At 44.3% G+C, this 27,865-nt stretch overlaps 1 protein-coding gene across 1 annotated transcript; it reads right to left on the bottom strand.

Moving 5' to 3' along the window:
* Positions 1–133: 133 nt before the first annotated feature.
* Positions 134–27,571, bottom strand: MTA2 (metastasis associated 1 family member 2). The gene is made up of 18 exons (XM_040409617.1): positions 27,415–27,571; positions 11,307–11,374; positions 10,803–10,896; positions 7,210–7,327; positions 6,526–6,589; positions 6,322–6,439; positions 4,948–5,050; positions 4,730–4,829; positions 4,356–4,544; positions 4,198–4,272; positions 4,066–4,124; positions 3,891–3,988; positions 3,639–3,778; positions 3,272–3,500; positions 3,111–3,200; positions 2,894–3,018; positions 2,033–2,187; positions 134–1,754 (listed from the first exon to the last, which is right to left on the bottom strand). The coding sequence occupies exons 1-18, from the start codon at positions 27,440–27,442 to the stop codon at positions 1,586–1,588; spliced, it is 2,022 nt and encodes a 673-aa protein (XP_040265551.1). The 5' UTR covers positions 27,443–27,571; the 3' UTR covers positions 134–1,585.
* Positions 27,572–27,865: the final 294 nt, after the last annotated feature.

Here is a 27,865-nt window from a genome sequence, read left to right as displayed (position 1 = left end):
GAAGCCTGGAGGCTGTAATCTCTGCTTCAACTAAGTACAGAGTAACAGGTATGAATAGCTTTGGATTAGCAAAATTTTAGAACATTCTGTTTTTACTTTGTCATCATAGGGAACTAAGTGCAGAATGCTGAGGAAAATTTGAACTTTATTTTATTTTAGCACAAGGCTGCAAAAATGTTAAAAAGTGAAAGTGTCTTTTGAAATGCACTGTAGTTGAGTAATTAATCTGCCTGATTATGTGAAGATAATTTCCACTTTCACTGCATTATTGGGCAGATTTTCTTTATAGATTCTTTGGAAAGCTGGGCGGCATGTGGAGATATGCTGGAGATCGAACTATGCATACAGTACATAATCATGGTTGTCCCAATATCATATTTATAGATATAGTGTGTACAGAATGTACGTACCAAGTGTGGCCTCCATTATTTATTTGTAGAGGTTGTTACCTAGCTTTCTCACATGCTGAATTCCAAATTTGCCTAGTTTATGTAGTCACAAATCCCTTCATATAGCTATATCAACTTGCCTTTCAGGGTCCTCAAAAAGCTGGGTGACAATACTACGCACTTGCATTGGTGGCAGCAATTTAGGTTTCCCATGTACAATATGATAGTTTCACACACACTGTAGCAGCAGCATTGTGTATATTTTATATAACAAATATGGCCGACCCGTCCTGTAAAGAGGTGGGTAAGACATTATATGACCTTTTAGCAGGGACTGCTAAATACATCTCCCCACTCCCAAAGGGTCCTATAGCTGATTTGCCTTTCAAGGTCCTGAGAGAAAACTCAGTTTAAACCATATGGAACTGTAATAGAGACTGCAGAGAACTAAATCTACCAAGATAAACCACCTATCCACTCCTAAACAGTGTCATAGCTAGGCAGATTTGTCTTCCAGGGTCTTAGGAAAGCTAACATTATATGGACAGTGCGTTCAGCTCCACAAGAATTGTAATCCAGCTTTTCCACACAAATATCAGAAATCCCTCCTGCCTATATAGACAGACAGGTACCTGGGAAAGCTGGGTGACACTTTCCGTAGTGTCGGTGGCTTGGTACTGCATAGTATACCTTCACATATAGAGGAGGAAGTTTTGTAGGCTGCTGCTAAGTTTTGCAGTTTCCACCTCCTTCACAGCACTCACAAGCAGTACACTTCCCTTACTTGTTTTTCTCATTTTACTGGTGGACCTCAAATTGTTTCATTGTACAAAAAAAAGCAAAAACTAAACAAAATAACAAAAATAACATTGGGGACACAAGTTGAGAGCATTAGAGCTCCCCAAGAATTAGGCAAGGGAGTTAAATGAAGAAAATATATATTAAAATAAAAAGGACATGGGTAGAATGAAAGTGGAGAAAGCGAAGGAGCAAAAACAAGGCCCTGTCGCAGCTAGGTTGGGGGTGAAAGGGTGGGCATTTGGGAACTGGGTTTCAAGATGGGACGTCTTTACTCAGGGTCCTTCTGTCCTCAAGTGCATTTGCCAGCGAGATAAGCACCGAGCGAGCAGTACTGACTAGGAAGATTTTAGGGGACAGAAATTTTTTCTACAGATAGTTGGTTTCTTTTTAGTCCCTTAGTCTTCCAAAACAATCGGTTCACTTGTACTGGCAGGATGGGGTGTGGTAACAGAGGGCAGAAGCCCAGATGGTCGTGGGGGCAGTGGTAGCTTCAACTTCAGAGGCTGATTGGGACGTCGGGCAGCTCGGCGCATCTCCATGTGCGATAAGGATTTTCTTAAGCATCTGTGGAGGAGACAATGACAACAGTGAACCATTGAACAGAGACACGTAAAAGACTGAGCAATAGCATAGCATTAATGTCACAGGAGACCTAAAATAAACTATAAAATACTGTATATTCTGCTAGTCACATCAATGCACACAAAGAACAGCTTAGTAAAGTATACACTGATTGTGTGTGTATATCCTAGAAGTCAGACTTTTCCTGATTATCCACATTTTTTATTTTAGTCAGTTTTTATTTCTGTAGAGACAAGTCATAATAACTAGTTTATAGTCACCTTGTGTCTTTAGTTGCCACAAACACGACAGGATTTGGGGCATCAGCAAGATTAAGTTTCTGCCTCTTGACATTGGGTTGATTGCTAGAACGGACACCTGATGTGAAGATGCGACCATTGGCAGAAAATGGAGGAACTACCCCCACACCAGATACCTAAAGGAGAGTTAAGGGATGAAATAAAGCTAGTATAAAGAAAAATAATGCATTAGGAGGAGTAACAGGAAAAGAACAACTAAAGAAGACAAGCAGTGCCCAGTAATCCGTTTGGACTTTTAGCACAACAGCCTCTCCTGAGTTTCTCACTCAGCCCCTTCGCTGTAGATAGAGAAGGAAGGGGCTGAGTGATTCAATTAGAGCACCACACATTACACTGATAAGTGCCATGCTCTTCCAGGGGCATCTTTATCGAGTGCTATGAGGAGAACAATAAGGCTGACAGACTGTTAATACACCAGCAGTAACCAAAGTAATGGGTAATTACCCATCTGTATAAGAGTTTTTCATCTCTCTGGGCTGACTGCTCCAGAAGTACACTATTCCATTTTCAATGGCATATTGATGCTCAAATGAAAAAACAGCCACAAATAAAAATAAAAAAATGTTTCTATGAAAAAACTAAGTTTAAAATACCCTTTTCTGACAGAAGGGTCAATATAATAAATTCCATGTGCTGATGCACATTGCAACAGGCCTGCAAGCCAACCTTTCACAGAACACAGGCTGTAGGAATCATGCACAGGATTATGCCATGTATTGCTTCCAGATATTACAGCAACATGAAAAAAACTGCCTAACATGGTCCAACATACACCCAATGCAAAATATTTAGGAGACACTTCATTAGTGACCCAATACTTACTGGTTCAAATGCTCTTTTGGCGGGTAGCACCCCAAGACTACTGACTCTACTCTGACTTAATTGGTTACGGTTTATTGGAGTTTTTGTTCCACGAGGAGTCTTCGGTTTCAGTGGTGCTTGAGCAGCTAGGAGAAAAGTTAATCAGAACATGAAAAGGATTAGAAATACTATAAAATCAAGAATGCATAATAATAAAAAATAAAAAAAGGCTTCTCACCAAGTTCTTTTACGATGGCAGACAGAGGGGGACGCACCAAGGGCAATATTTTCAGAGGAGTTTTAGCTGCTTTGGGTAGCCGAATGGAACCTGGCAGGAGAGGTTATGGTAAATAGAGTATACAGTAAATTGAAAAATTATTTAGGTGTACAATGACTCACATTCTGCTTTAATAGAATTTGAGTTGATTGGGGCATATGGTCGACGTGCAGCTCGCCTAGGCTGCAGAATATCTCTGCACATACGACGTGCAATACGGGTTAACTTGGTCGTCTGCAGAAGGAACGTCTGCCGGTTCTTTGCCAATAGCTTAGCACGGTTTGCACTCGTAGTATATGGAGACAAACTTTGAGCTTCGGGCCGAGACAGGTGGGTACGAGGGTGGGCTTCCTAAAGTCAAGCGAAAATACATTGCTGTTAAAACAGAATAGGGAGAATGATAGCCTTATACTGATACATGTTCTCCTCCATCCTTTGCTGAGGAGGGGGGGGGGGGATGTGGGGGGGACACGCACCAGCGATACATACCCCTATATTCCGAGTTGCACCTTCAAGCTGCGTTGGTGTTTTAAGTCCTCCATACTTCTTCCAATAAATCCAGCAAGATGCACAAAGGCGACATTGCATGTTGGGTGGACCCCATGCATACCACTGTGCAGACACTGTGGCTTTAAGAGGAGGAAAATATATATATTAAAAAAAAAAGCAAATGACAAAGCACAATATACAAAGACAACATTACTAATGTAGGACTGGCTAGGAAATCAAAAGCAATCTTACTATGGCAGCTTTCACAGGTTAGACCTTTCTGGAATCCAGCTCCATTCAGTCCAGGCTTGGCTCCAACAGAAATAATCTGATTGGGGTTGGGCTTGGTGCTAAATAGGAAAACTTGAGTTATAAGAAGATGTGTAACCAGGATGTGCCATATTGAAAACAGAAGTGCTTTACTCACTAGGTTGGGATGTAGACTTGTTTCAGCTTGCTATCAGCTTCAGCTGCCTTCAGACGTTTCTGCAGGAAGAACTCGGATGGGTAAGATGTCCTTTCTAAGGTTCGGGTACTGTATATTGTATACAGGTCTTACCTGCTGGATGTATCTATCTGTAGTTTTCCACATATAGTAGAACTGAACAATACTAGCCAGAGACTTCCAAGGCAGCTTAATAAAAGGAAAGAAGGGTGTCTTATTTTCAGGAGACGAGGGACTAGTGTAGCAGAGACCAAAGCATTCAATAGACTTACAAAGTCTTGCCGAATGTCATTGAAGTCCTTTCCATATTTCTCCAATGCTTCCTCAAATAACATGGCTTCTGATGCAGACCACTCTTCCATCTCATCCCGGCATAGAACAGGACCTCCTTGAGGGACAAGGGTAGACATGGCACGAGCAAGATCATAACCGTTCCTCTGTAGTGTATCCATGGCATGAAACTAGAACGAGAAGCAACACAGATCAACACAAAGCTCTTAACATCAGTATTTGCATAAATGTGTTTCAACCCCGTCACTGTCAAGACAACGATCACACTTTTGACAAACAATCTGAATTATCAAGGTCGTATACCCTCAAATATAGGAGAAAAAATAAATAAAAGAAACATGAACTTCATTCTAACCAGTGTGATGTCACGTGAAGCGGCCGCTGCACTCATGTGTAGGCTTGGCTGTCTGATGGAGCTGCTGCAATCCAAGGCTCTCGCAAATGTACCAACAGCTCTAAATAGAGAAATGGACAAAAGGGAGATTATGATCGGCTGCACTTGAAAGATCAGATATGTGGGGTAACAAGGGGGGGGGGATAAACAACAAATGATGAAAGCAAAATGCCATCTACCTAGCAACCACAAGAAACTGGTCGATCTGTCTGTCTGTTAGAGGATTCTCTGGATCCCACACTTTCATTTCCATTTTCTGTTGGTTTCGATTATCAGATTCACCTGAAAAAGAATGACATGGGTTAAACACATTTACACGCACTGATGAGCAGCAGATTGTCAGGAAGGAAGCATTCCTCACCCACAGGTGACCAATGTGTTTGTGAGATTACTATATGGCACTTACTAATATAGCCGTTTGTTGACATTCTGCACCATTTTCAACATTTCATAAAGGTATGACCCCCTCGTTTACAAAGTCTTTTGTGCTGTCCATAAGATGGCCGCTGATGGAAGGTCATGTGACCAGGCAAATCCCCTCCATTCACACCCTGCACTACACTCCCAACAGAACAAGTGTTGATGGCAGGTGCAGTGTGTTTGAATGGAGGAGACATCTCATGGAGGCGATTTTTCTGGTCACATGACTTTCCATTAGCAGCCATCTTATGGACAGCCCAAAAGACTTTGTAAACGAGGGGTAATACCTTATGAAATATAGAAAATGGTGCAGAATTTCAACAAATGCTATATTAGTAAGTGCCACAGTCATCTCACAAACAAACCGGACAACATGAAGCAGAAAGTTACATGTAGCGATCACTTCCACAGTGTGAGGCCGAGGGATCGCTATTCTGATTGCTCGTCGTCATATAGCTGCATTGTTTAGACCGCGCGATCTGCTGCCCAGAAAAGATCATTTAGGTGCCTGCACGAACAACAGTTTAGCTCGTTCATTGGGTGATTGGCTGCACCTTACATGCGCAGATTGTCAGGAACGATCGTTCGCAGGAATGTTCATTCCCAATAATCTGACTGAGCAAATCCACCTTAAGGCCTCATGCACACGACTGTGGGGTGTTTTGCGATCCGCAAATCGCAGATCCGCAAAACACAGATGGCGTCCGCGAGTTCCGCAATTTGCGGAACGACACGGACAGCCTTCAATATAAATGCCTATTCTTGTCTGCAAAGCGCGGACAAGAATAGGACATATTATATATTTTTAGCGGAGTCACAGAACGGAGCAACGGAAGCGGACAGCACACGGAGTGCTGTCCGCATCTTTTGCGGTCCCACTGAAGTGAATGGGTCCACATCAGAGCCTCAAAAACGGCGGCTCGGATGTGGACCCAAACAGCCATGTGCATGAGGCCTAAGGCACAGGCAACTTGCTTATTAGTGTGAGATGGTATCTACAGCTCCACATGTAATAGGATTTATAATAGTATAATTCTAAGAAACTAGAAGAGGATCAGACCTTATAAATATAGTGGAAACAAACTAGGCCTGAATGACCATTATTCAAAATCTACTCCCCTCGCTTTACTCACCCTCTGCTAATTGGTCAGGAATTTCTGCCTGATACTTGGAGCCGACCCGTATCTCTCCTTGATCAGCCAGCAGAGTCTTTTGTACTGGGTCAAACACCAGCGAGTAAAAGAAGCAATCCTAAAACCATAATCCAGATTAGTACAGAGGGACAAATACAAATGGGGGAGTAGAAGTCAGAAGAAGAAATTACAGGGTGAGTTTACCTCTTTCTCCAAATATTGGCTCAGTAAGTCAGTCTCATTTAACAGAGTTACACTACATTTACCCCTGCAGAGGCAGACAAAAAAGGAAGTGTCAATGGCAGTGTAGGGATTCCACTTCAACAAGTAGTTCTAATTTAGAAGTAATCATTCATACAGCATATTAAGGAATTCTGATTTAAAGGGGTAATCTAGCTTTATAGCCATTTTAAAATTTGGCTAGGACTGTACCGTAGTTAAACAAAAAAACAACACCACACTCTTCTTCCCCGCCGCTCTGTTCCAGGTCAGTGCTCAATCCAATTCTTGGTTTGTAGACTTCCAGATAAGATGACGTGCACCTCTGCAACCATTCACTGGCTGGCTTGGTGACATGTTACCCAGCAGTGATTTGTAGTTTGGGAACATGTCACCACTAAGCCAGTAAATCAGCATGGCTGCAGTAACCAACTCTGTCCACTATACAATGCAAAGATCTGTGTAGTACTGATGCCTATTCTCAATGCCGAAGCTACCTCTGAAGAGCCGATCGGCACGTGTGCAGGGAGTCAGACCCCAATTGATAAGAGATTGATGACCCATCATAGGGATGGGTCCTCTATTGTTACATTCTGGAGAACACCTTTAATGTATTACCATTTAAAATAAAAACTAAAAGAGGCTGCTATGCCTTTAACATGCAAATACCTGATGTGTGTAGCGGGCAGGGATTCAAACTGCCGAGATAGAAAGAGCTCCCGGTGTTTCAGCTGGTGTCTCTGTGGCTCAACCACGGATGGCTGCTTGGACTCCTCCTCAAATTCCCCTACACGGTGGTAGTGAAGGGGTCAGAGTTATTAGTACAATTATATAAATATGTACTACTACTACTACACTAGATGTACTACCAACACCAGGAATCTTACAACACAGCCCTTAAATTAAGGCGTTTGGGAGGCATTAACCAAAACTGCTGCTAATGAAAACTTAGATGCCCATAGTAACCAGACTCCACTCATCTGGAAAATAAAAAGATTAATCTATGAGCAACTAAGCCAGTTTTCCTTAATGCCCCCCATGGTACTTATTTGTTACTGTCTGACACCCTCGGCAACCTCACTCTGTGCCTGCAGCATTTCACTTTAAAACACTGAATACCATTAGGTTTTAAACCAGTGATGGGCAAACTACGGCCTGGCGGACCTTTTTATCCAGCCCGCAGAGCTGTCCGGACGCAGCAGGAGTGGAGAGGAGCGCTTCCATTGTGGAAGCGCTCATCTCCATATTCATCTGTATCGCCATCCTCAGGACAGAGATACAGATGAATGGTGCAGAGGAGCAGGGGAGAGGCATCTCCCTTGCCCGTTCCTCTGATAGGCTACAGGCCTAATCCTGTAGCCTATCAGAGGCCGCTGCGATGGCATCATCGCACCGCCTGAGCCCTACAGAGCGGGACACAGGCCGGAAGAGGCCTGCATCGCATCACTGACAGCAGCATAAGGTAAGTATATGTGTTTGTTTTTATTATTTATAGTATACTGTGGCAAGAAGGGGGGTTGGGGCCCTATATACTGGCACAATATGGAGGGGCACAGGAGAAGAGAGGAAGCACTATGGGGGCCCTATATACTGGCACATTATGGGGGGCCCTATATACTGGCACATTATGGGGGGCCCTATATACTGGCACAGCATCGATTCTGCAAATTGCAACAACAAAGCCAACTCCAGACTTTGATGCCTTAGCAAAAAAGGGAGACCAACAACACTGTTCCCACTAAATTTGAAGGCGAGTTATACATACTATGAAAGAAATACATTGCATAAAAGTTTTGTACAATAACTCTTTTTATGCTTTTCTACCTTGAATTAAACCTTTATTGTTACGAAATTTAAATTCAATTTATATTAATTCACACAAACGCCCCATCCATCTACTCTTGGTCCAGCCCACGACCCATTGTGGCCCACGAGTCAAAAAGTTTGCCCACCTCTGTTTTAAACCCTTAGAAAATACTTATATGTTCTCGCATAATCCAAGTAATTCAAACTGTATCAGCACATATACCCAATATACAAATGGTCAGGCAAACTGACTTCTACGAATAAGATAAAAAATAAATAAAGCCTCCTTGAGCAGTGAAGGGCTAGCCCGCTGCTCAAGAGAATGCCCCCTCCCCCAGGGCCAGGGATCCTGCTTAACCGTGTACATTTTTTTTTCAATCATTTTTGTTACCAACTCACACAGAATCCTGAATGACCGCAGCGTTTACACCAGAGGATGGACTGACCGCAGCGTTTACACCAGAGGATGGACTGACCGCAGCGTTTACACCAGAGGATGGACTGACCGCAGCGTTTACACCAGAGGATGGACTGACCGCAGCGTTTACACCAGAGGATGGACTGACCGCAGCGTTTACACCAGAGGATGGACTGACCGCAGCGTTTACACCAGAGGACTGGCCACCAAGTTGAACAACTATGGCAGGTAGACATTAGAGGTGTGTGGCAGCTGAAGACAGGCATGCAGCTGAGGGATACTCATCTACACAAAAAATTTATGCCCAGGTGCCTCCACCAAGCTTAATCCGGCCCTGCCATTAAGTGTAGCTCATGGAACAGCAGCAGAATCTCTATGCCTGCAATACTACTTGGAGCAACTGCACGGGCCTGGTAAGATGCATGGCCCTTTTAATCAAGGGGGAAAAGAGTGGGTTCCTTGAGCAGCAGGGCCAGCTCCTCACTGCTCAAGAAGGCCGATTTTTGAATAAATTTGATTTGTATGAATCGATTCATTTATCACTACTAATGTTAAAGCAGTCTTGCCATTTAACACATTTACGGCAAAGCCACAGTCTCTTGAAGGTAGTGGAGGGTTAAAGGGTCCACAATTTTCTGAAATAAACCCCCAGGGTTGGTTTACAGTCTACGCCAGCTACATGCAGGATAAGGATATGGATGGGGGCTACAAAGCTGCCACATGGATGGTCCATATTCACATAATAACCACAAAAGAATCAATGAAAAATTAATGCCTTAGGGTACTTTCACACTTGCGGCAGAGTGATCCAGCAAGCAGTTCCGTCGCTGTCGCCGCAAAACGTATGCCAACTGATGGCATTTGTAAGACTGATCAGGATCCTGATCAGTCTTAAAAATGCCTGGTCAGAAAAATGCATTGAAATGGCAGATCCGTTTTTCCGGTGTCATCCGGCAAAACGGATCCGGCACTTATTTTTTTCATCTTATTTTTGGTCTGCACAGGACAGATCCGGCATTCCGGTATTTTGAATGCCGGATATGGTACTAACACATACCCATGGAAACAAATGCCGGATCTGGCATTCAGGCAAGTGCTCAGTTTTTTGGGCCGGAGATAAAACCGTAGCATGCTGTGGTTTTATCTTTTGCCTGATCAGTCAAAAAGACTGAACTGAAGACATCCTGAATGGAATGCTCTACATTCAGAATGCATGGGGATATAACTGATCAGTTCTTTTCCGGTATTGAACCCTTTTGACGGAACTCAGTGCCGGAAAAGAAAAACGCTAGTGTGAAAGTACCCTTAGGGTACTTTCACACTTGCGTTGTTTGATTCCGGCAGGCAGTTACAGTTTGCCTGATCAGGCAAACTGTATGCAAACGCATGTCATTTTTTCTGACTGATTAGGCATTTTTCAGACTTAGCATTGCAATACCGGATCAGTTTTTCTGGTGTCATCAGGCAAAACAGATCTAGTATTTATTTTTTTTCTCATTTTTAAAAGTCTGCGCATGCGTAGACCGGATCCGGCATTCCGGTATTTTGAATGCCGGATCCGGCACTAATACATTTCTATGGAAAAAAATGCCGGCATTCAGGCAAGTCTTCAGTTTGCTACGGTTTTCTCTTTTGCCTGATCAGTCAAAAAGACTGAACTGAAGACATCCTGAACAGATTTCTCTCCATTCAGAATGCATGGGGATATACCTGATCAGTTCTTTTCCGGTATAGAGCCCCTGTGACGGAACTCTATGCCGGAAAAGAAAAACGCAAGTGTGAAAGTACCCTTACTCGTGAATACTAAAACATCCTGTGGCACAATGTAGCACTGCAAATGTGAATATACAAGTTTCCAAGTGATCCCTGTGTGTTTGCTGCTGCCTCGTCTAGTGTTCTATATTTAGGTTTACAGCCATGTCATTCTGAGCTGTAAATGAAGATTTTCACTTCAAAATAATCATCTTAGTCTTCAACTGAGCTTTCACCTGCTCAAACTAACATATAAACATCTAAAAACGTATAAACCAAAACTTACTTGCATTGCTGTCTGCTAAGCTGTTCAGACTGCTGGAGATATCTCTGCGACGGAACAGGCAGACCACTTTGGCTTCTACATTTCCATTCGCAGTCTACAATAGGAGAGGATCCACTTTAGTGACATGTTGCTCAAAATGCACGGCAAAAGGCCCCTTTCACACGATCAAGTGTCACGCTCCAGACTCGAAGTGTGAGTATGCAACAGCACTCGTCCTGCCATTCCAGCACTGCCGAGTTTACGGAACATTATATTGATTTATGATGCTATGTAACCCTTAGGGTTCTGGAATGTATTCGATAACGCTGACATAATGCTGTCAGTGTTATCTAATACATTCCAGAACTCTAAGGGTTACATAGCATCATAAATCAATATAATGCTATGCGAACCCGGCAGTGCTCCGGAGATCTAGAAGGGTGTTCTTCCTGACACATGCTGCGAGTCCAATGCATGAGACTTGCTTATGTGAAAGGGGCCCAAGTTTGAATAACATTCTACTACCTTGTTAAGTTCCTCTATTCTTCGGATCAGATACGGGTTACTGGACGAGTTTTCAAAATATACATAATCTGCAAAGACAAAGAATTTCATTCACAATTGAAATAAATTGAACTGTAATATTAAATAACTGGTAAAGCTAATAAGGGGTTCTAGATATAATACACTCAGATGGAAAGAAAATAACACTCGGATGGAAATGTCAGATTGCTGCAAAATGTGGCATATAGTTATATCTCAGATATGGAAAGGATTACAGGCATGGTCTGATTAGACACTGGGGTCTTGCCACAAAAAGGGAGCAAACACTATTCCTGCTGCCCTATAAAAAGGTTCTCAAAGGATACTTTTGGGTAGTGTACCTCTTGGCGAGTGAGAGATCGACGACTGCTAGACATGCTTGTACGACGCACTCAGACATTTTGCCCATTTCACAAACAGAGGAGGGCACACCATTGGACAGAGAAGAAGGATGGTCATTTTAACAAACTGCCTGCCATCTAGCCACACAGGCCACCAGTAGAGAAGCTCATTTTATCTGCTGACAAGCACAAGCAGCTCCAGAACATTTGCCATCAGGCAAGATGAGCATCACGCCTCAAGTGGCAGCAGATCTGCCTCTGAGGGGGTAGCAGTTTGCAGCAGGGCATGAGAGCCTATGGCTCCCTTGCCCACCCTTCAACCTCAGTCTGCAGGCCACTAGGCCTGATGCTTATGAGGCAGTAAAACGGCGCAAGAGGTGGCAATGCTGCACCAGGTCAGAAGTGTTGACATGGTCACGGCACACGACTACGGCTGAAATGAATTTTGCTTTCACGGAGGCAATACATTTTATGCTGTACAAGAAGACCGCATTAAAACCAAAGTGCTTGAACGAATCGACTTCAGATTTCTGATCTGAAGCTCGATGCGCTCAACACTAACTATTACTATGGGGGGAGGGGGCTCTCTGTATGGCACTATTTATGCAGTATAGTGTTTGTGGGCATTGGGCGACAATGTTGGGGCATCAGGAGGGGAAGGATGGTGGAAAACGGAGGAAGCTAAGATGCCTATGTGGTAAATTCTGCAGAGATGAGATGTGGCTGAAAGAAATCATCATGGCCATCAGGGCCTAATGGAGATGAGGAGGACACAATGTCTACATCATAAGGAGACATCACGGAGGATAAGAGAGGATGTGGTGCTTTCTTCTCTTCTATGTTTTGTAGCACTGTATATGTAATGTTTTCCAAATACGGTATGTCTCTAACAATAGAGGTGGGAAATTGGGGTTGGAATGAGAATTTGGGACGAGGCATTTCAGTTTTTGCCTCAGGCTGCAGAAAGGCTAGGTGCGCCCCTGGTGGCATCCTCACTACACAGAGCCTCCTTTCATTTTTACAGTTTCCCCAATAAAAACATATCTTTTCGCCTCATTTACACTTCAGTGAATCACAGATGTGCGCTGTGTGTTCTCCAAGGAGGACAGCACACATACCTATTGATTTTAATGTGTTTGTTCACACATCAGTGGTTCTCAGCTGACCGTGGATCAGTGGAAGAAATCATGGAGACATGCACCACTTTGGTCTGTGATGCGGACCAAAGACAGCCACATGGTAGGTTACACAGATTTTTCAGGACCCTGAAAGGCCAATATGGCAAACAATGGAACAATCTGGGATTTATTTAGGTACATACAGTCTGTATTACAGCTCCATGTGCTACGTTACCCAGCCTTTCCAGGATTCTGAAAAGAAAATATGGGACTCCCACCGATCTAACACTTATCCCCTATCCTAATACCCCTTCAAACCGAACACTTATCTAGAAAAGCTTCTCCAGTTCTCCTACTCCACCCTCCTACTGTGAGATTATTTTTTATAAAGTCTCACTGATTAATCTGGAGTGCACTAACCAACCACCCATATTTTAACATTGCAGTGAGCAATGTAAATATATAAAAAGTGCCAGAATTTTAGTGCAAGTATGTCCAAAAAGTCTCAGAAGCTCCATTTTGCGGCTATACGAGGCCAAAATTCTGGAGTGAAGCCATGATAAGTGTGGTTATGTTTTGTACCTAGTTTGGTCTTCATCAAACCTCTACATCTATTGTTATGTAGCTTTTCAAGTGCCTAATTACGCAGCAATACAGAAAGCGGGGATCATGATGATATAATTATGCAGTTATCTTTCAAAAGCTTTGGAAAGCTGAAGAACTGTAATGGAAGCTGCACTTGGCTGTGTAAACATGGCTGTCCTGATGCTGTGTGTGCACAATGGCAATCATTACGTATACTACTTCTGTCACTGCATACGCAATCAGTAAGGCCCCTTGCAGACTAGCGTGTCCGGATGCGTCCCGATGCATTGCGGCAAACCCGCGCGAGTAGGAACGCAATTGCAGTCAGTTTTGACTGCGATTGCGTTCCGATGTTCAGTTTTTATCGCGCGGGTGCAATGTGTTTTGCACGCACGTGAAAAAAAAACTGACTGTTACCCAAACCCGAACTTCTTCACAGAAGTTCAGGTTTGTGTTAGTTGTAGTGTAGATTGTATTATTTTCCCTTATAACATGGCTATAAGGGAAAATAATAGCATTCTGAATACAGAATGCATAGTACAATAGGGCTGGAGGGGTTGAAAAAACAAAATAAAATTTAACTCACCTTAATCCACTTGTTCTTGCAGCCGGCATCTCTTCTGTCTTCATCTGTGAGGAATAGGACCTTTGATGACGTCACTTCAGTCATCACATGGTCCGTCACATGATCTTTTACCATGGTGATGGATCATGTGACGGACCATGTGATGAGCGTAGTGACGTCATCAAAGGTCCTATTCTTCACAAAAGAAAACAGAAGAGATGCCGGCTGCAAGAACAAGTGGATTAAGGCGAGTCAAATTTTTTTTTTTTTTTTTTAACCCCTCCAGCCCTATTCTACTATGCATTCTGTATTCAGAATGCTATTATTTTCCCTTATAACCATGTTATAAGGGAAAATAATAATGATCGGGTCCCCATCCCGATCACCTAGCAACCGTGCGTGAAAATCGCACCGCATCCCCACTTGCTTGCGATTTTCACGCAACCCCATTCATTTTTATGGGGCCTGCGTTACGTGAAAAACGCACAAAGAGGCAAAATAAGGCTACGGATCACATTTAGAAGCCCACATTAGGAATCCTGATGAGGCCCAGAACATCAGCATATGTTTAGCTGACAGGGGTGAAACCCGGTGACAGAATCCCTTTAAGCAGTAAGCCATATAAATCATTAAAGGAGTTGTCTGGGCTATAGATAGACGGTCCAGGTACCCACTTAGATGAGAGCGGAGCGGTCTGTTTCTGGCCTCAATCTGATATTGATGGCCTATCATAAGAACTCCGACTCCTTCCTGTAGCCTGTGCACATCCCCTACAGACAAGCTAATAAGAGGCAGCATAAATCAAAAAGCCCAAAGTGAACATGGAGGTGACGAGGAACTTAGTGAAGATGTACACAAACGGCTGCTAGACCACTGTGCGATCTGATGGCTTTAAATAAAAAATGTTAATTAAAGAGTAACAAAACTTTAGGGACATTTAAAAAAAAAATAATATATATATATATATATATATATATTCAAATGTCATAACACCACATTTTGTAATATACTTGAATGGTTTTTGTATTTTTTTTTTTTTATAGACTCCCCTCCCCCCCAAAGTGCACCTTTCCCTGTGCACTTAAAATTGAATTGAGAAGTCAGCGGTGTACGAGTACAGCTTCTAAATGGGGCCGCGGCATTCTCCGTACTTACCAAGCACAGCGCCATACATTATAAAGTGGCTGTGCTTGGTATTGCAGCTCAGCCCCATTCACTTATTTACTTCAATGGCGCTAAGCTGTGCCTAGGACATATGATGGATGAATGTGACAACACACGGCCTGGGAAAAGTAGAGAGAAGGCCACAGCGCTACTACAAGAGACGGCGCCTTATTGAACCGCTAACGGCAGAGGTCCCGGGTGTCGGACTCTCACTGATCAGATACTGATGACTAGGGATGAGCAAATCGACTTTGGATGAAACATAATACTTCCTTTGAATACTGTACGGATCGAGAGCTCCGTACAGTATTAGAAAGTATTGGCTCCTATGAGCCAAAGTTATTACATTGCGAAGTCTCGTGAGTCTCTACTGTAAAAAAACATTTCCCGAACTCTGGTACCTTGGAACCGAACCCCAGTTCCGGAAATGTTTTTTTACAGTAGAAATTCATTTATGAAGTTATTGTGCGAAGTCTTGTGAGATACATTCTAATACCGTACAGAGCTTCTGGTCCGTACAGTATTCAAACTAAGTTTTATGCGAATAGACTTCAGATGTTTCATCCGAAGTCGATTCGCTCATCCCTAATTACTACCATTGTGTTCTGTGCCGGTTAATGCCACCATTTCCCTGCACTTGTTTTTTTAATATACTGTATTTTCCTGCGTATAAGACTACTTTTTAACACATGAAAATCTTCTCAAAAGTCAGGGGTCGTCTTATATGCCGGTATACGGCGTGCTGAAACTTACTTCCTAGCCGGACTAGAGAAGCTGTCCTTCTCCAGCTTCAGGGACAGGCGCCCTCTAGCTGAGCCACCGTGCGCTGCATCCCGGCCAGCCGCTCCTGAAGCAACCCCCTCTCCCTGCTCTCAGTGGTTTTCTCATGCCGGCAGTATCACATTGCGTACTACCGCTCAGATTGACCGGGAGAGCTGACCCACCCAATCCAAGCAGGCTTTGTATGCAGTGTGCACAGAAAATACCGGTACATCGCTTGCCGTGATTGGCTGGATGCTGTATACTGGGTTGGATTAGCGATTCTGAGGGAAGGCAGGGGGAAGCAGGAGCATCTGCACTTCAGCCAAGTCTAATGTTGGAACGGCAGATCTCAAATGATGTTTGGTGAAAGAACAGGTCTATCTGGGGAGCAGATACATAAGGTGGTGAATACAGTACAGCACCAGTATCTGTACCGGTTCACACAGTACAGCACCAGTATCTGTACCGGTTCACACAGTACAGCACCAGTATCTGTACCGGTTCACACAGTACAGCACCAGTATCTGTACCGGTTCACACAGTACAGCACCAGTATCTGTACCGGTTCACACAGTACAGCACCAGTATCTGTACCGGTTCACACAGTACAGCACCAGTATCTGTACCGGTTCACACAGTACAGCACCAGTATCTGTACCGGTTCACACAGTACAGCACCAGTATCTGTACCGGTTCACACAGTACAGCACCAGTATCTGTACCGGTTCACACAGTACAGCACCAGTATCTGTACCGGTTCACACAGTACAGCACCAGTATCTGTACCGGTTCACACAGTACAGCACCAGTATCTGTACCGGTTCACACAGTACAGCACCAGTATCTGTACCGGTTCACACAGTACAGCACCAGTATCTGTACCGGTTCACACAGTACAGCACCAGTATCTGTACCGGTTCACACAGTACAGCACCAGTATCTGTACCGGTTCACACAGTACAGCACCAGTATCTGTACCGGTTCACACAGTACAGCACCAGTATCTGTACCGGTTCACACAGTACAGCACCAGTATCTGTACCGGTTCACACAGTACAGCACCAGTATCTGTACCGGTTCACACAGTACAGCACCAGTATCTGTACCGGTTCACACAGTACAGCACCAGTATCTGTACCGGTTCACACAGTACAGCACCAGTATCTGTACCGGTTCACACAGTACAGCACCAGTATCTGTACCGGTTCACACAGTACAGCACCAGTATCTGTACCGGTTCACACAGTACAGCACCAGTATCTGTACCGGTTCACACAGTACAGCACCAGTATCTGTACCGGTTCACACAGTACAGCACCAGTATCTGTACCGGTTCACACAGTACAGCACCAGTATCTGTACCGGTTCACACAGTACAGCACCAGTATCTGTACCGGTTCACACAGTACAGCACCAGTATCTGTACCGGTTCACACAGTACAGCACCAGTATCTGTACCGGTTCACACAGTACAGCACCAGTATCTGTACCGGTTCACACAGTACAGCACCAGTATCTGTACCGGTTCACACAGTACAGCACCAGTATCTGTACCGGTTCACACAGTACAGCACCAGTATCTGTACCGGTTCACACAGTACAGCACCAGTATCTGTACCGGTTCACACAGTACAGCACCAGTATCTGTACCGGTTCACACAGTACAGCACCAGTATCTGTACCGGTTCACACAGTACAGCACCAGTATCTGTACCGGTTCACACAGTACAGCACCAGTATCTGTACCGGTTCACACAGTACAGCACCAGTATCTGTACCGGTTCACACAGTACAGCACCAGTATCTGTACCGGTTCACACAGTACAGCACCAGTATCTGTACCGGTTCACACAGTACAGCACCAGTATCTGTACCGGTTCACACAGTACAGCACCAGTATCTGTACCGGTTCACACAGTACAGCACCAGTATCTGTACCGGTTCACACAGTACAGCACCAGTATCTGTACCGGTTCACACAGTACAGCACCAGTATCTGTACCGGTTCACACAGTACAGCACCAGTATCTGTACCGGTTCACACAGTACAGCACCAGTATCTGTACCGGTTCACACAGTACAGCACCAGTATCTGTACCGGTTCACACAGTACAGCACCAGTATCTGTACCGGTTCACACAGTACAGCACCAGTACAGTATACAAATGGCTAACAGTCAAGACCCCCTCATGGCTCTACCAGCAAGAAGAAAGAAATATGAAGCCAGTTTCAAACTTAAAGTTGTAAACTTTGCCATGGAACATAATAACTGCGCTGCTGCAAGACAATATGGAGTAACAGAAAGGATGGTTCGGGACTGGAAAGCAAATGAAAAAGCATTAAAGAGTATGCCAAGGGGTAAGTGTGCATTAAGAAGAGGCACCGCACATTGGCCAGAACTCGAAAAACATGTAGCAGACATGGTGAATGAGCATGTCATGAAATAAAATACGTTTGTTTGCACTTCAGTGGCCAAATCTAACCCAGATCACAGCAACAGGTCTAAGGCCCCTGTATCCTGGTGTACTGGAGTCCTGGAAAGGCATTATATGGTGCTGAGGCAAAAGACGAAAATTGCACCACAATTACCTGCAGATCTTGATGCCAAAATAAACAGCGTTGGAGGGGTCTTATACGGCGAGTATAGCCCAATCCCTATATTTTAACTGGAAAAGCTGGGGGTCGTCTTATATGCTGGAAAATACAGTATATGAATTGTGCTAATAAAGGTCATTACTGATTCCCTGCGGTCTGGCATCTTTTTAGGTAGGTTTCTACTGTCTATTACAGAAATAAAAGCTGTGATTTGTTGTTATGGTCAAAGACCGCATTCCTTAATCGTCTTAACGTCCACAGGCAAATATACCGCATGTGACTCTGTACTTAAAGGGATTGTGTCACCTGGATTTCAGTGACAGAACTTTTATCATCATCACATCAATCTGCTCGTTTTGTATTAAAATATACTAGTATTACTGCCCTAAGTGTTGTCCTTTGTCTAGAAAATCCCTTTTATTAATATGGTAATTACCTGAGTAAGGCGCCCAAGGGGCTGTCCCTCCGGCCGTTGGAGCCCAGACGCGCCCCTTCTTCTGGAGCCCAGCACTGCCCACTGCTAATTTATTCACTCCTCATTGCTGGATGGCGCATGTGCAGTGCGTCCTGTGAGGCCGATTCCAGGTGCTGACATGTGTATCCAGGGCGCATGCGCAAGCTTATGGCTCAGCGAACGCATTTCGTGGATACACATGTCAGCGCCTGGAATCGGCCTCACAGGACGCACTGCACATGCGCCATCCGGCAATGAGGAGTGAATAAATTAGCAGTGGGCGGTGGTGGGCTCCAGAAGAAGGGGCGCGTCTGGGCTCCAACGGCCGGAGGGACAGCCCCTTGGGCGCCTTACTCAGGTAATTACCATATTAATAAAAGGGATTTTCTAGACAAAGGACAACACTTAGGGTAGTAATACTAGTATATTTTAATACAAAACGAGCAGACTGATGTGATGATAAAAGTTCTGTCACTGAAATCCAGGTGACAGAATCCCTTTAACCCCTCGGCTGTACTTGGCTGCTGTAACTTAAAGGTTATGTATCGCCAGTGACCCTCCTATCCAGGTGTTTGCATAGACACATAGCTGAGGTTCACCTGGTTAAAATGACATTAATCTTTTGATGATTCGAAGCTCCAAAGCTTTCTTAATATGCAAATTACCCCTTTTCTGCAGTCAGTGCCCCCCCCTAAGAAAAAGGAGTACAGCTTAGCAGCAACAAGAGCAACGGTGATGCCCTCATTGCACCAAAGGCCTAATTTGTATATTAACCACTTCACATCTGGGCCATTTGCCCCCTTCCTGACCAGGCCTGATTTTGCAAAACTGACATATCTCACTTTATGTGGTAATAACTTTGGAACGCCTTTACTTATCGAAGTCATTCAGAGATTGTTTTCTCGTGACACATTGTACTTCATGATAGTCATAAATTTGAGTCAAAATATTTCACCTTTATTTATGAAAAAATCCCAAATTTACCAAAAATTTTGAAAAATTCGCAATTTTCTAAATTTCAATTTCTCTGCTTTTAAAACAAAGTGATACCTCGTAAAATATTTATTACTTAACATTCCCCATATGTCTACTTTATGTTGGCATCATTTTGGAAATGTAATTTTATTTTTTTAGGACGTTAGAAGGCTTAGAAGTTTAGAAGCAATTCTTTAAATTTTTAAGAAAATTGCCAAAACCCACTTTTTAAGGACCAGTTCAGGTCTGAAGTCACTTTGTGGAGCCTACATAGATGACCCCATTGTAGAAACGACACCCCTCAAGTTACTTAAAATGGATTTTACAAACTTTGTTAACCCTTTAGGCGTTCCACAAGAATTAAAGGAAAATGGAGCTCAAATTTTTAAATTTCACTTTTTTTGGCATATTTTCCATTTTAATCAATTTTTTTCTTTAACACATCGATGGTTAACAGCCAAACAAAACTCAGTATTTATGGCCCTGATTCTGTAGTTTACAGAAACACCCCACATGTGGTCATAAATTGCTGTATGGGCACACGGCAGGGCGCAGAAGAAAAGGAACTCCACATGGTTTTTAGATGCCATGTCCCATTTGAAGCCCCCTGATGCACCCTTACAGTAGAAACTCCCAAGAAGTGACCCCATTTTGGAAACTAGGGGATAAGGTGCCAGTTTAATTGCTACTATTTTTGGGTACATATGATTTTTTGATCATTCATTATAACACTTTATGGGGCAAGGTGACCAAAAAATTGGTTGTTTTAGCACAGTTTCTATTTATTTATTTTTACAGCGTTCACCTGAGGGATTCAGTCAAGTGACATTTTTATAGAGCAGATTGTTACGGACGTGGCGATACCTAATATGTATACTTTTTCTTATTTATTAAAGTTTTACACAATACTAGCATTTTTGAAAAAAAATAATTATGTTTTAATGTGTCCATGTTCTAAGAGCTATAGTTTTTTTATTTTTTGAGAGATTTTCTTATGTAGGGGCTCATTTTTTGCGGGATGAGGTGACGGTTTTATTGGTACCATTTTGTGGGACATAAGCATTTTTGATCACTTGGTGTTGCACTTTTTGCGATGTAAGGTGACAAAAATTGCTTGTTTTGACACCGTTTTTTTACGGTGTTCACCCGAGGGGTTAGGTCATGTGATATTTTTATAGAGCTGGTTTTTACAGGCGCGGCAATACCAAATATGTCTATTTTATTTTATTTTTTCAACCCTTTATTTATTTATTTTTTATTTTACACTTTTCGTCCCCCATAAGGTCATACAAGACCTCTGGGGGACATTTACTTACTTTTTTTTTTTCACTTTTTATTTCTCCTGTAACTGGGGCTGACATAGTAGCCCCAGTTACAGGAGAAATATACCCCCCAGAGAGGCTGTACAGCAGAATACAACGCTGTACAGCCTCAGCGCAGGACTGATCGAGGTCTCTGAAAGACCTCACACAGCCCCTGCACTCTCCGGTCACATGACCGCCAGGCCAGAACAGGAAGCGCATAGCGCTTCCTGCTCTGCATACACAGCGCTCGGTGAGCGCTGTGTATGCAGCGATCCAGAAGGCAGGGACACCTGGGCACTGTCCCTGCCTTCTCTCTGGGTTGCCCTGCTGTCACTGACAGCAGGCAACCCGATCAGCAGCTGAACGATTAGCGTGCAGCTGCACTTTCTGAACGGACGATCTGGAACGTCCATTCAGAAATAGAGATCCACCTCCCGGACGTTTATATCCTATGGGCGGACAGGAGGTGGTTAAGAAAAAGTACTGTAACTCTGGAACAGAGTCTCTGATCAACAGAAAAAAAGTGTTTCAATGAGATGAACCACTGCTATGTGTCTCTGCAAACTGTTGGATAGGGAGGTTACATAATTACCACACCAGCAGAAAGATCGCACCCCCCTCCACAACTGGTGTGGCAGCCTGCCCAAGTACACTAATCGGCTGTAGCCTCCTTGGTAGCGCCCTTACACATTGCCAGCAATACCTGCTGCCAGTAAGGAGCTTTATTATTCCCCAGCAGTATTGCCATGCCGGTCGTAACGTTCTTTAGTGCAGAATACGGCTGGCCTACTTTGACCAAAAAAAAAACCTCAATCATTTTCCCTTTAAGGAGGTTAGGCAGAGTGCTCCTTAACCACCTCCGGACCGCTGAACGCAGCGACGCATCCTGGAGGTGGTTGATTCATTCCTCCTGGACGCATATACGCGTCCTCTCGCGAGATTTCCTGTGAACGCGCGCACACAGGCGCGCGCGTTCACAGGATCGGAAGGTAAGCGAGTGGATCTCCAGCCTGCCAGCGGCGATCGTTCGCTGGCAGGCTGGAGTTGCGATTTTTTTAACCCCTAACAGGTATATTAGACGCTGTTTTGATAACAGCGTCTAATATACCTGCTACCTGGTCCTCTGGTGGTCCCTTTTGCTTGGATCGACCACCAGAGGACACAGGTAGCTCAGTAATATGTAGCGCCAAACACCACACCCCCCACCCCCGTCACTTATTAACCCCTGATCACCCCATATAGACTTTCTGATCACCCCCCCGTCATTGATCACCCCCTTGTAAGGCTCCATTCAGACGTCCGTATGATTTTTACAGATCCACTGATACATGGATCAGATCCGCAAAACACATACGGACATCTGAATGGAGCCTTACAGGGGGGTGATCAATGACAGGGGGGTGATCACCCCATATAGACTCCCTGATCACCCCCCTGTCATTGATCACCCCCCTGTAAGGCTGCATTCAGATGTCCGTATGTTTTTTTATGGATCCACTCCCTGATCACCCCCCTGTCATTGATCACCCCCCTGTAAGGCTCCATTCAGACATTTTTTTGGCCCAAGTTAGCGGAAATATTTATTTTTTTTCTTACAAAGTCTCATATTCCACTAACTTGTGTCAAAAAATAAAATCTCACATGAACTCCCCATACCCCTCACGGAATCCAAATGCATAAAAATTTTTTGACATTTATATTCCAGACTTCTTCTCACGCTTTAGGGCCCCTAGAATGCCAGGGCAGTATAAATACCCCACATGTGACCCCATTTCAGAAAGAAGACACCCCAAGGTATTCCGTGAGGGGCATATTGAGTCCATGAAAGATTTAAATTTTTGTCCCAAGTTAACGGAAAGGGAGACTTTGTGAAAAGAAAAAAAATATATATCAATTTCCGCTAACTTGTGCCAAAAAAAAAAAAAATTCTATGAACTCGCCATGCCCCTCATTGAATACCTTGGGGTGTCTTCTTTCCAAAATGGGGTCACATGTGGGGTATTTATACTGCCCTGGCATTTTAGGGGCCCTAAAGCGTGAGAAGAAGTCTGGGATCCAAATGTCTAAAAATGCCCTCATAAAAGGAATGTGGGCCCCTTTGCGCATCTAGGCTGCAAAAAAGTGTCACACATCTGGTATCGCCGTACTCAGGAGAAGTTGGGCAATGTGTTTTGGGGTGTCATTTTACATATACCCATGCTGGGTGAGATAAATATCTTGGTCAAATGCCAACTTTGTATAAAAAAAAATGGGAAAAGTTGTCTTTTGCCGAGATATTTCTCTCACCCAGCATGAGTATATGTAAAAAGACACCCCAAAACACATTGCCCAACTTCTCCTGAATACGGCGATACCACATGTGTGACACTTTTTTGCAGCCTAGGTGGGCAAAGGGGCCCACATTCCAAAGAGCACCTTTAGGATTTCACAGGTCATTTACCTACTTACCACACATTAGGGCCCCTAGAATGCCAGGGCAGTATAACTACCCCACAAGTGACCCCATTTTGGAAAGAAGACACCCCAAGGTATTCCGTGAGGGGCATGGCGAGTTCCTAGAATTTTTTATTTTTTGTCACAAGTTAGCGGAAAATGATTATTTTTTTTTATTTTTTTTTTCTTACAAAGTCTCATATTCCACTAACTTGTGACAAAAAATAAAAACTTCCATGAACTCACTATGCCCATCACGAAATACCTTGGGGTGTCTTCTTTCCAAAATGGGGTCACTTGTGGGGTAGTTATACTGCCCTTGCAGCGTTCGGGTGTCCGCCTGGCCGTGCGGAGGCAAACAGATCCGTCCAGACTTACAATGTAAGTCAATGTGGGGACGGATCCGTTTGAAGTTGACACAGTATGGCTCAATGTTCAAACGGATCCGTCCCCATTGACTTTCAATGTAAAGTCAAAACGGATCCGTTTGCATTATCATGATCCGTTTGTTCATGGTAATGCAAACGGATCCGTTCTGAACGGATCTAAGCGTTTGCATTATAGGTGCGGATCCGTCTGTGCAGATACCAGACGGATCCGCACCTAACGCAGGTGTGAAAGTAGCCTAAGCTGTTCTTAACCCATTATAGAAATTGCTTTACGGCAGCCCCACGGGCCATAGACACAATGGTCAGGAGGAGACCTCACTGACTTCTATGGGAGAGTTTTCTGGACATTCTCTGTGACCTGTGCAGAGGTCATTGTACAAGGAAAGACTAGATAAGATGTGACACCTATTGTGAGCGGAGTCTTATCTATACACAGAGGTGATATGTCAGTCTAACACCTGACGATTTTTCGGCAGATGAATGCTCATTAGCGATCGTCTGATAGTGTGATACTGCTGCCAATTACCTGATGCATGAGCAAGCGCTCGATCTGGTAATCCAAATCTTTTGACATATTAAAAAATAACCGTTTGCAGGGAGCAGATTGTGGTGTCTAATAACGATCTGCCACCAGAAAACCACTAGACAGTATGGAGACGAGCAATAGCATAGCGATCGCTCCTTCCCATGCTGTGGAGGAGATTGTTGCCTGGAATAGCAGTGGTCTCCTCCTCTAGCGAGCAAGTGATTGCCGAGAGGTAACGCTTCCCCCCGATAATCATCTGCCATATCAGGCTGTGTAAGGCTACTTTCACACTTGCGTTGTTGTTTTCTGGTATTGAGTTCCGGCAGAGGATCACAATAACGGGAAAAAAGGTTCGGTTTAGTGCATTCTGAATGAAAAGAGATCTGTTCAGGATGCATCAGGATACTTTCCGTTCCGGCAGCATTTCGAGTTGTGACCGGATACAAAACCGCTGCACAATTTGCGGTCCACAGGACGGGCTTCCCACGTTTGTGTGAACGAGCCCTTACGCTGCAGTTTATCCGCATTAAAATCAGCACAAAAACTGCACACAATCCACAGAGTCTACAGGCACCATAAGGCTACATTCACACAAGAGTGAAAAACAGCAGTGTGGCTTGTCACAGTTTTCACAGCCAGATGGCCCCTCATTGAAATCAATCGATCCATTTTTATCGGCCATCTAGTCAAATATATATATATATATATATATATATATATACATATACATATACACACACATATATTAGGGCTGCACGATATGGGAATTTTGTGTCCCTGTATTCTAATGCACTGGCCCCGCTCACTGTATAATCTTATCTAACCTGCATTGTTAAAATATAAGAATCATTTGTAGTCCAGCTGTATTACTTACAGCTAAGTTCCTTCCGTAGCAGAGAGGAGGCAGGCCGGGCGGCACGTCACTCACTACGTCACGCGCCCGAGGCGCCTGCTTCATTCATAAAGTGGGCGGCGCAGGTACATGACGTAGTTAGTGACACGGCGCCCACCCTCCTCCGGAACTTAGTTGTAAGTAATACAGCTGGATTAGGCTACTTTCACACTGGCGTTTCTGGGTCCGCTTGTGAGATCCGTTTCAGGGCTCTCACAAGCGGCCCAAAACGGATCAGTTCAGCCCCAATGCATTCTGAATGGATAAGGATCCGTTCAGAATGCATCAATTTGGCTGCGTTTGGTCTCTGTTGTGTTTTGTAGACGGTCATTAAAACGTAGCTTGCAGCGTTTTGGTGTCCGTCTGACGATGCGGAGGCAAACGGATCCGTCATGACTTACAATGTAAGTCAATAGGGACGGATCCGTTTTTCACTGACAGAATATGGTGCAATTGAAAACGGATCCGTCCCCCATTGACTTTCAATTTACCGCAAGTCAAGACGGATCCGTATTGACTTGCCTTTTTTTTTTTTTTATAATGCAAACGGATCCGTTATGAACGGATACAAACGTTTGCATTATCGGTGGGGATCCGTCTGTGCAGATACCAGACGGATCCGCACCAAACGCGAGTGTGAAAGTAGCCTTACAAATGATTATTATATTTTATAATTAAAAATATTATAAAATAAAATGTATTATTATTAACAATGCCTACAGGTTAGATAAGATTATACAGTGAGCGGGGCCGGTGCACCGGTCCCCGCTGTCATTCCTAATCCAGATGCCGGCCCCCACCCCCTCCTCCCTCTGTTGATACACCCGCCGACCGCGCCGTGCATCATTGTAGATAATCGCAGCATTTTTGGGTTGGCTAAATCGCCATATCGCAATTGTCGATTATCGCAATACGGTTGCTTTGTCGACATATCGTGCAGGCCATATACAGACACACAACTCATCCACCTGAACAGTCATTCGTTCTGTACTGGAGGATACTGCTACATGAACGTCAGTTCATTCAAGTGGATGTGGCGAGTTGTTTTAGGAGGATTTTATACTAGGGGAACATATTGGGGAGGAATTTTATAAACAGGGGGCACTATTGTTGGATTTTATATACAGAGGGGCTACGACACTAGAGGGGGCTATTATAAATACTGGGGGCACTATAGGGGTTGAGATGCTTAAGAAAAATAAACCAAATGAAATTCATGCGTTTTTAATGGTCATTTTTTAAAGACCATGAAAAACAGATGCAAAACGGCCATTAAAAACGGATGCAGAATGGCCATGAAAAACTGACAGCGAGTCCGTTTACCTCAAACAGCGCCACCATGCTGCAGCACTCTGAAAAGACTGCAAAGAGCCCAGACCAGGCGAGCACTTCCAGAACCGCGGCGCACCCATGGCTGCTTTCAATAAAACCGGTATTTTCCCATTTTGAGATGATGTTAGCGTTTCTGTGGTCCGCGAATCTGATAGACCACCCTACCCGTGTCTGTAATGCGGATAATAACAGGACATGTAATCGTTTTTTGCAGGGCCGTGGAACAGAAACGGATGCGAACAGGACAGTGTTGTGTCTGCATCTTTTGCGGCCCCACTGAAGCGAATAGGTCCACATCGGACCCGCAGAAATACGCAGCCGGGATGTGGAGAGGACCAGGAGTGTGCATGAGCCCGTATGGCCTCTGCTCCCTCACACAGCCCGGGCTGCAGGTTACGTTTTGTTACAATCCGTTTCATTGTAACAATGGATCCGTTTATAAATGTATATTTTCCCTTCGCAGAGGAACACAGTACATGGAAGCGGTTACAGAGGGAGGACGAGGACATCAGCATGATGGATCCGCTCCGGGACCGTACGTGCAGGCGGGACTCTCCCTTCACAGGGCAGGAAGCTACGGACGCCACCGTGAGCTCTGCGCCCGCCCTCCCGCACGCCTCTCCTGTCCCCAAACACGAAATACACCGCTACTCACCGCCAACTCGGTACATATTCGCCGCCATCTTTCGCACTCCCGCGCACAATAACTCGGGGCGCCGAGTGTTTCCGGTGCCCGTAGGGGGAGAGAAGAAAGGGGGGATACTTCCGGTAAGAAGAAGAACAGGGGGAAGGACTTCCGGACAGTAAATAAGGAACGCTGCTTGGAAAAACTACTTCCGGCGGGTAAAACGAGTATAGCCGAAATTACACGATCATTTGACGGAAATAGCCGAACCTGGCCGAAGGCAACGATTAGCTAACGAAATAGCCAATCAGGACACAGCTTTACAATCATGTGGCCTCATCGGAACTCAAGTGTTTGAATAGACATCGATGGCCTGTGCTCAGGAGCTCGGCTCTGCACAGCCACAGGGGAGGTTCGCCTGAATGAGTTCAGTGCAGGGGCACAAGGCACATGAAGACCCCCGGAAAACCATAATAATATA

Source organism: Bufo bufo, chromosome 10 (genome assembly GCF_905171765.1).
Source record: "Bufo bufo chromosome 10, aBufBuf1.1, whole genome shotgun sequence".
NCBI lineage: Eukaryota > Metazoa > Chordata > Amphibia > Anura > Bufonidae > Bufo > Bufo bufo.
Note: the sequence above shows the minus strand (reverse complement) of the source record. Positions and strands in the feature narration are given on the sequence as shown.

Coding starts and splice junctions, on each gene's coding strand:
- MTA2 (XM_040409617.1), bottom strand. CDS start 27,442: ATGGCGGCGAATATGTACCGAGTTGGCG. Junction 11,375..27,414: donor GAATATGTACCGAGTTGGCG/GTGAGTAGCGGT, acceptor TTGTCTTTGCAG/ATTATGTATATTTTGAAAAC. Junction 3,989..4,065: donor CAAGTCTACATCCCAACCTA/GTGAGTAAAGCA, acceptor TTTCCTATTTAG/CACCAAGCCCAACCCCAATC.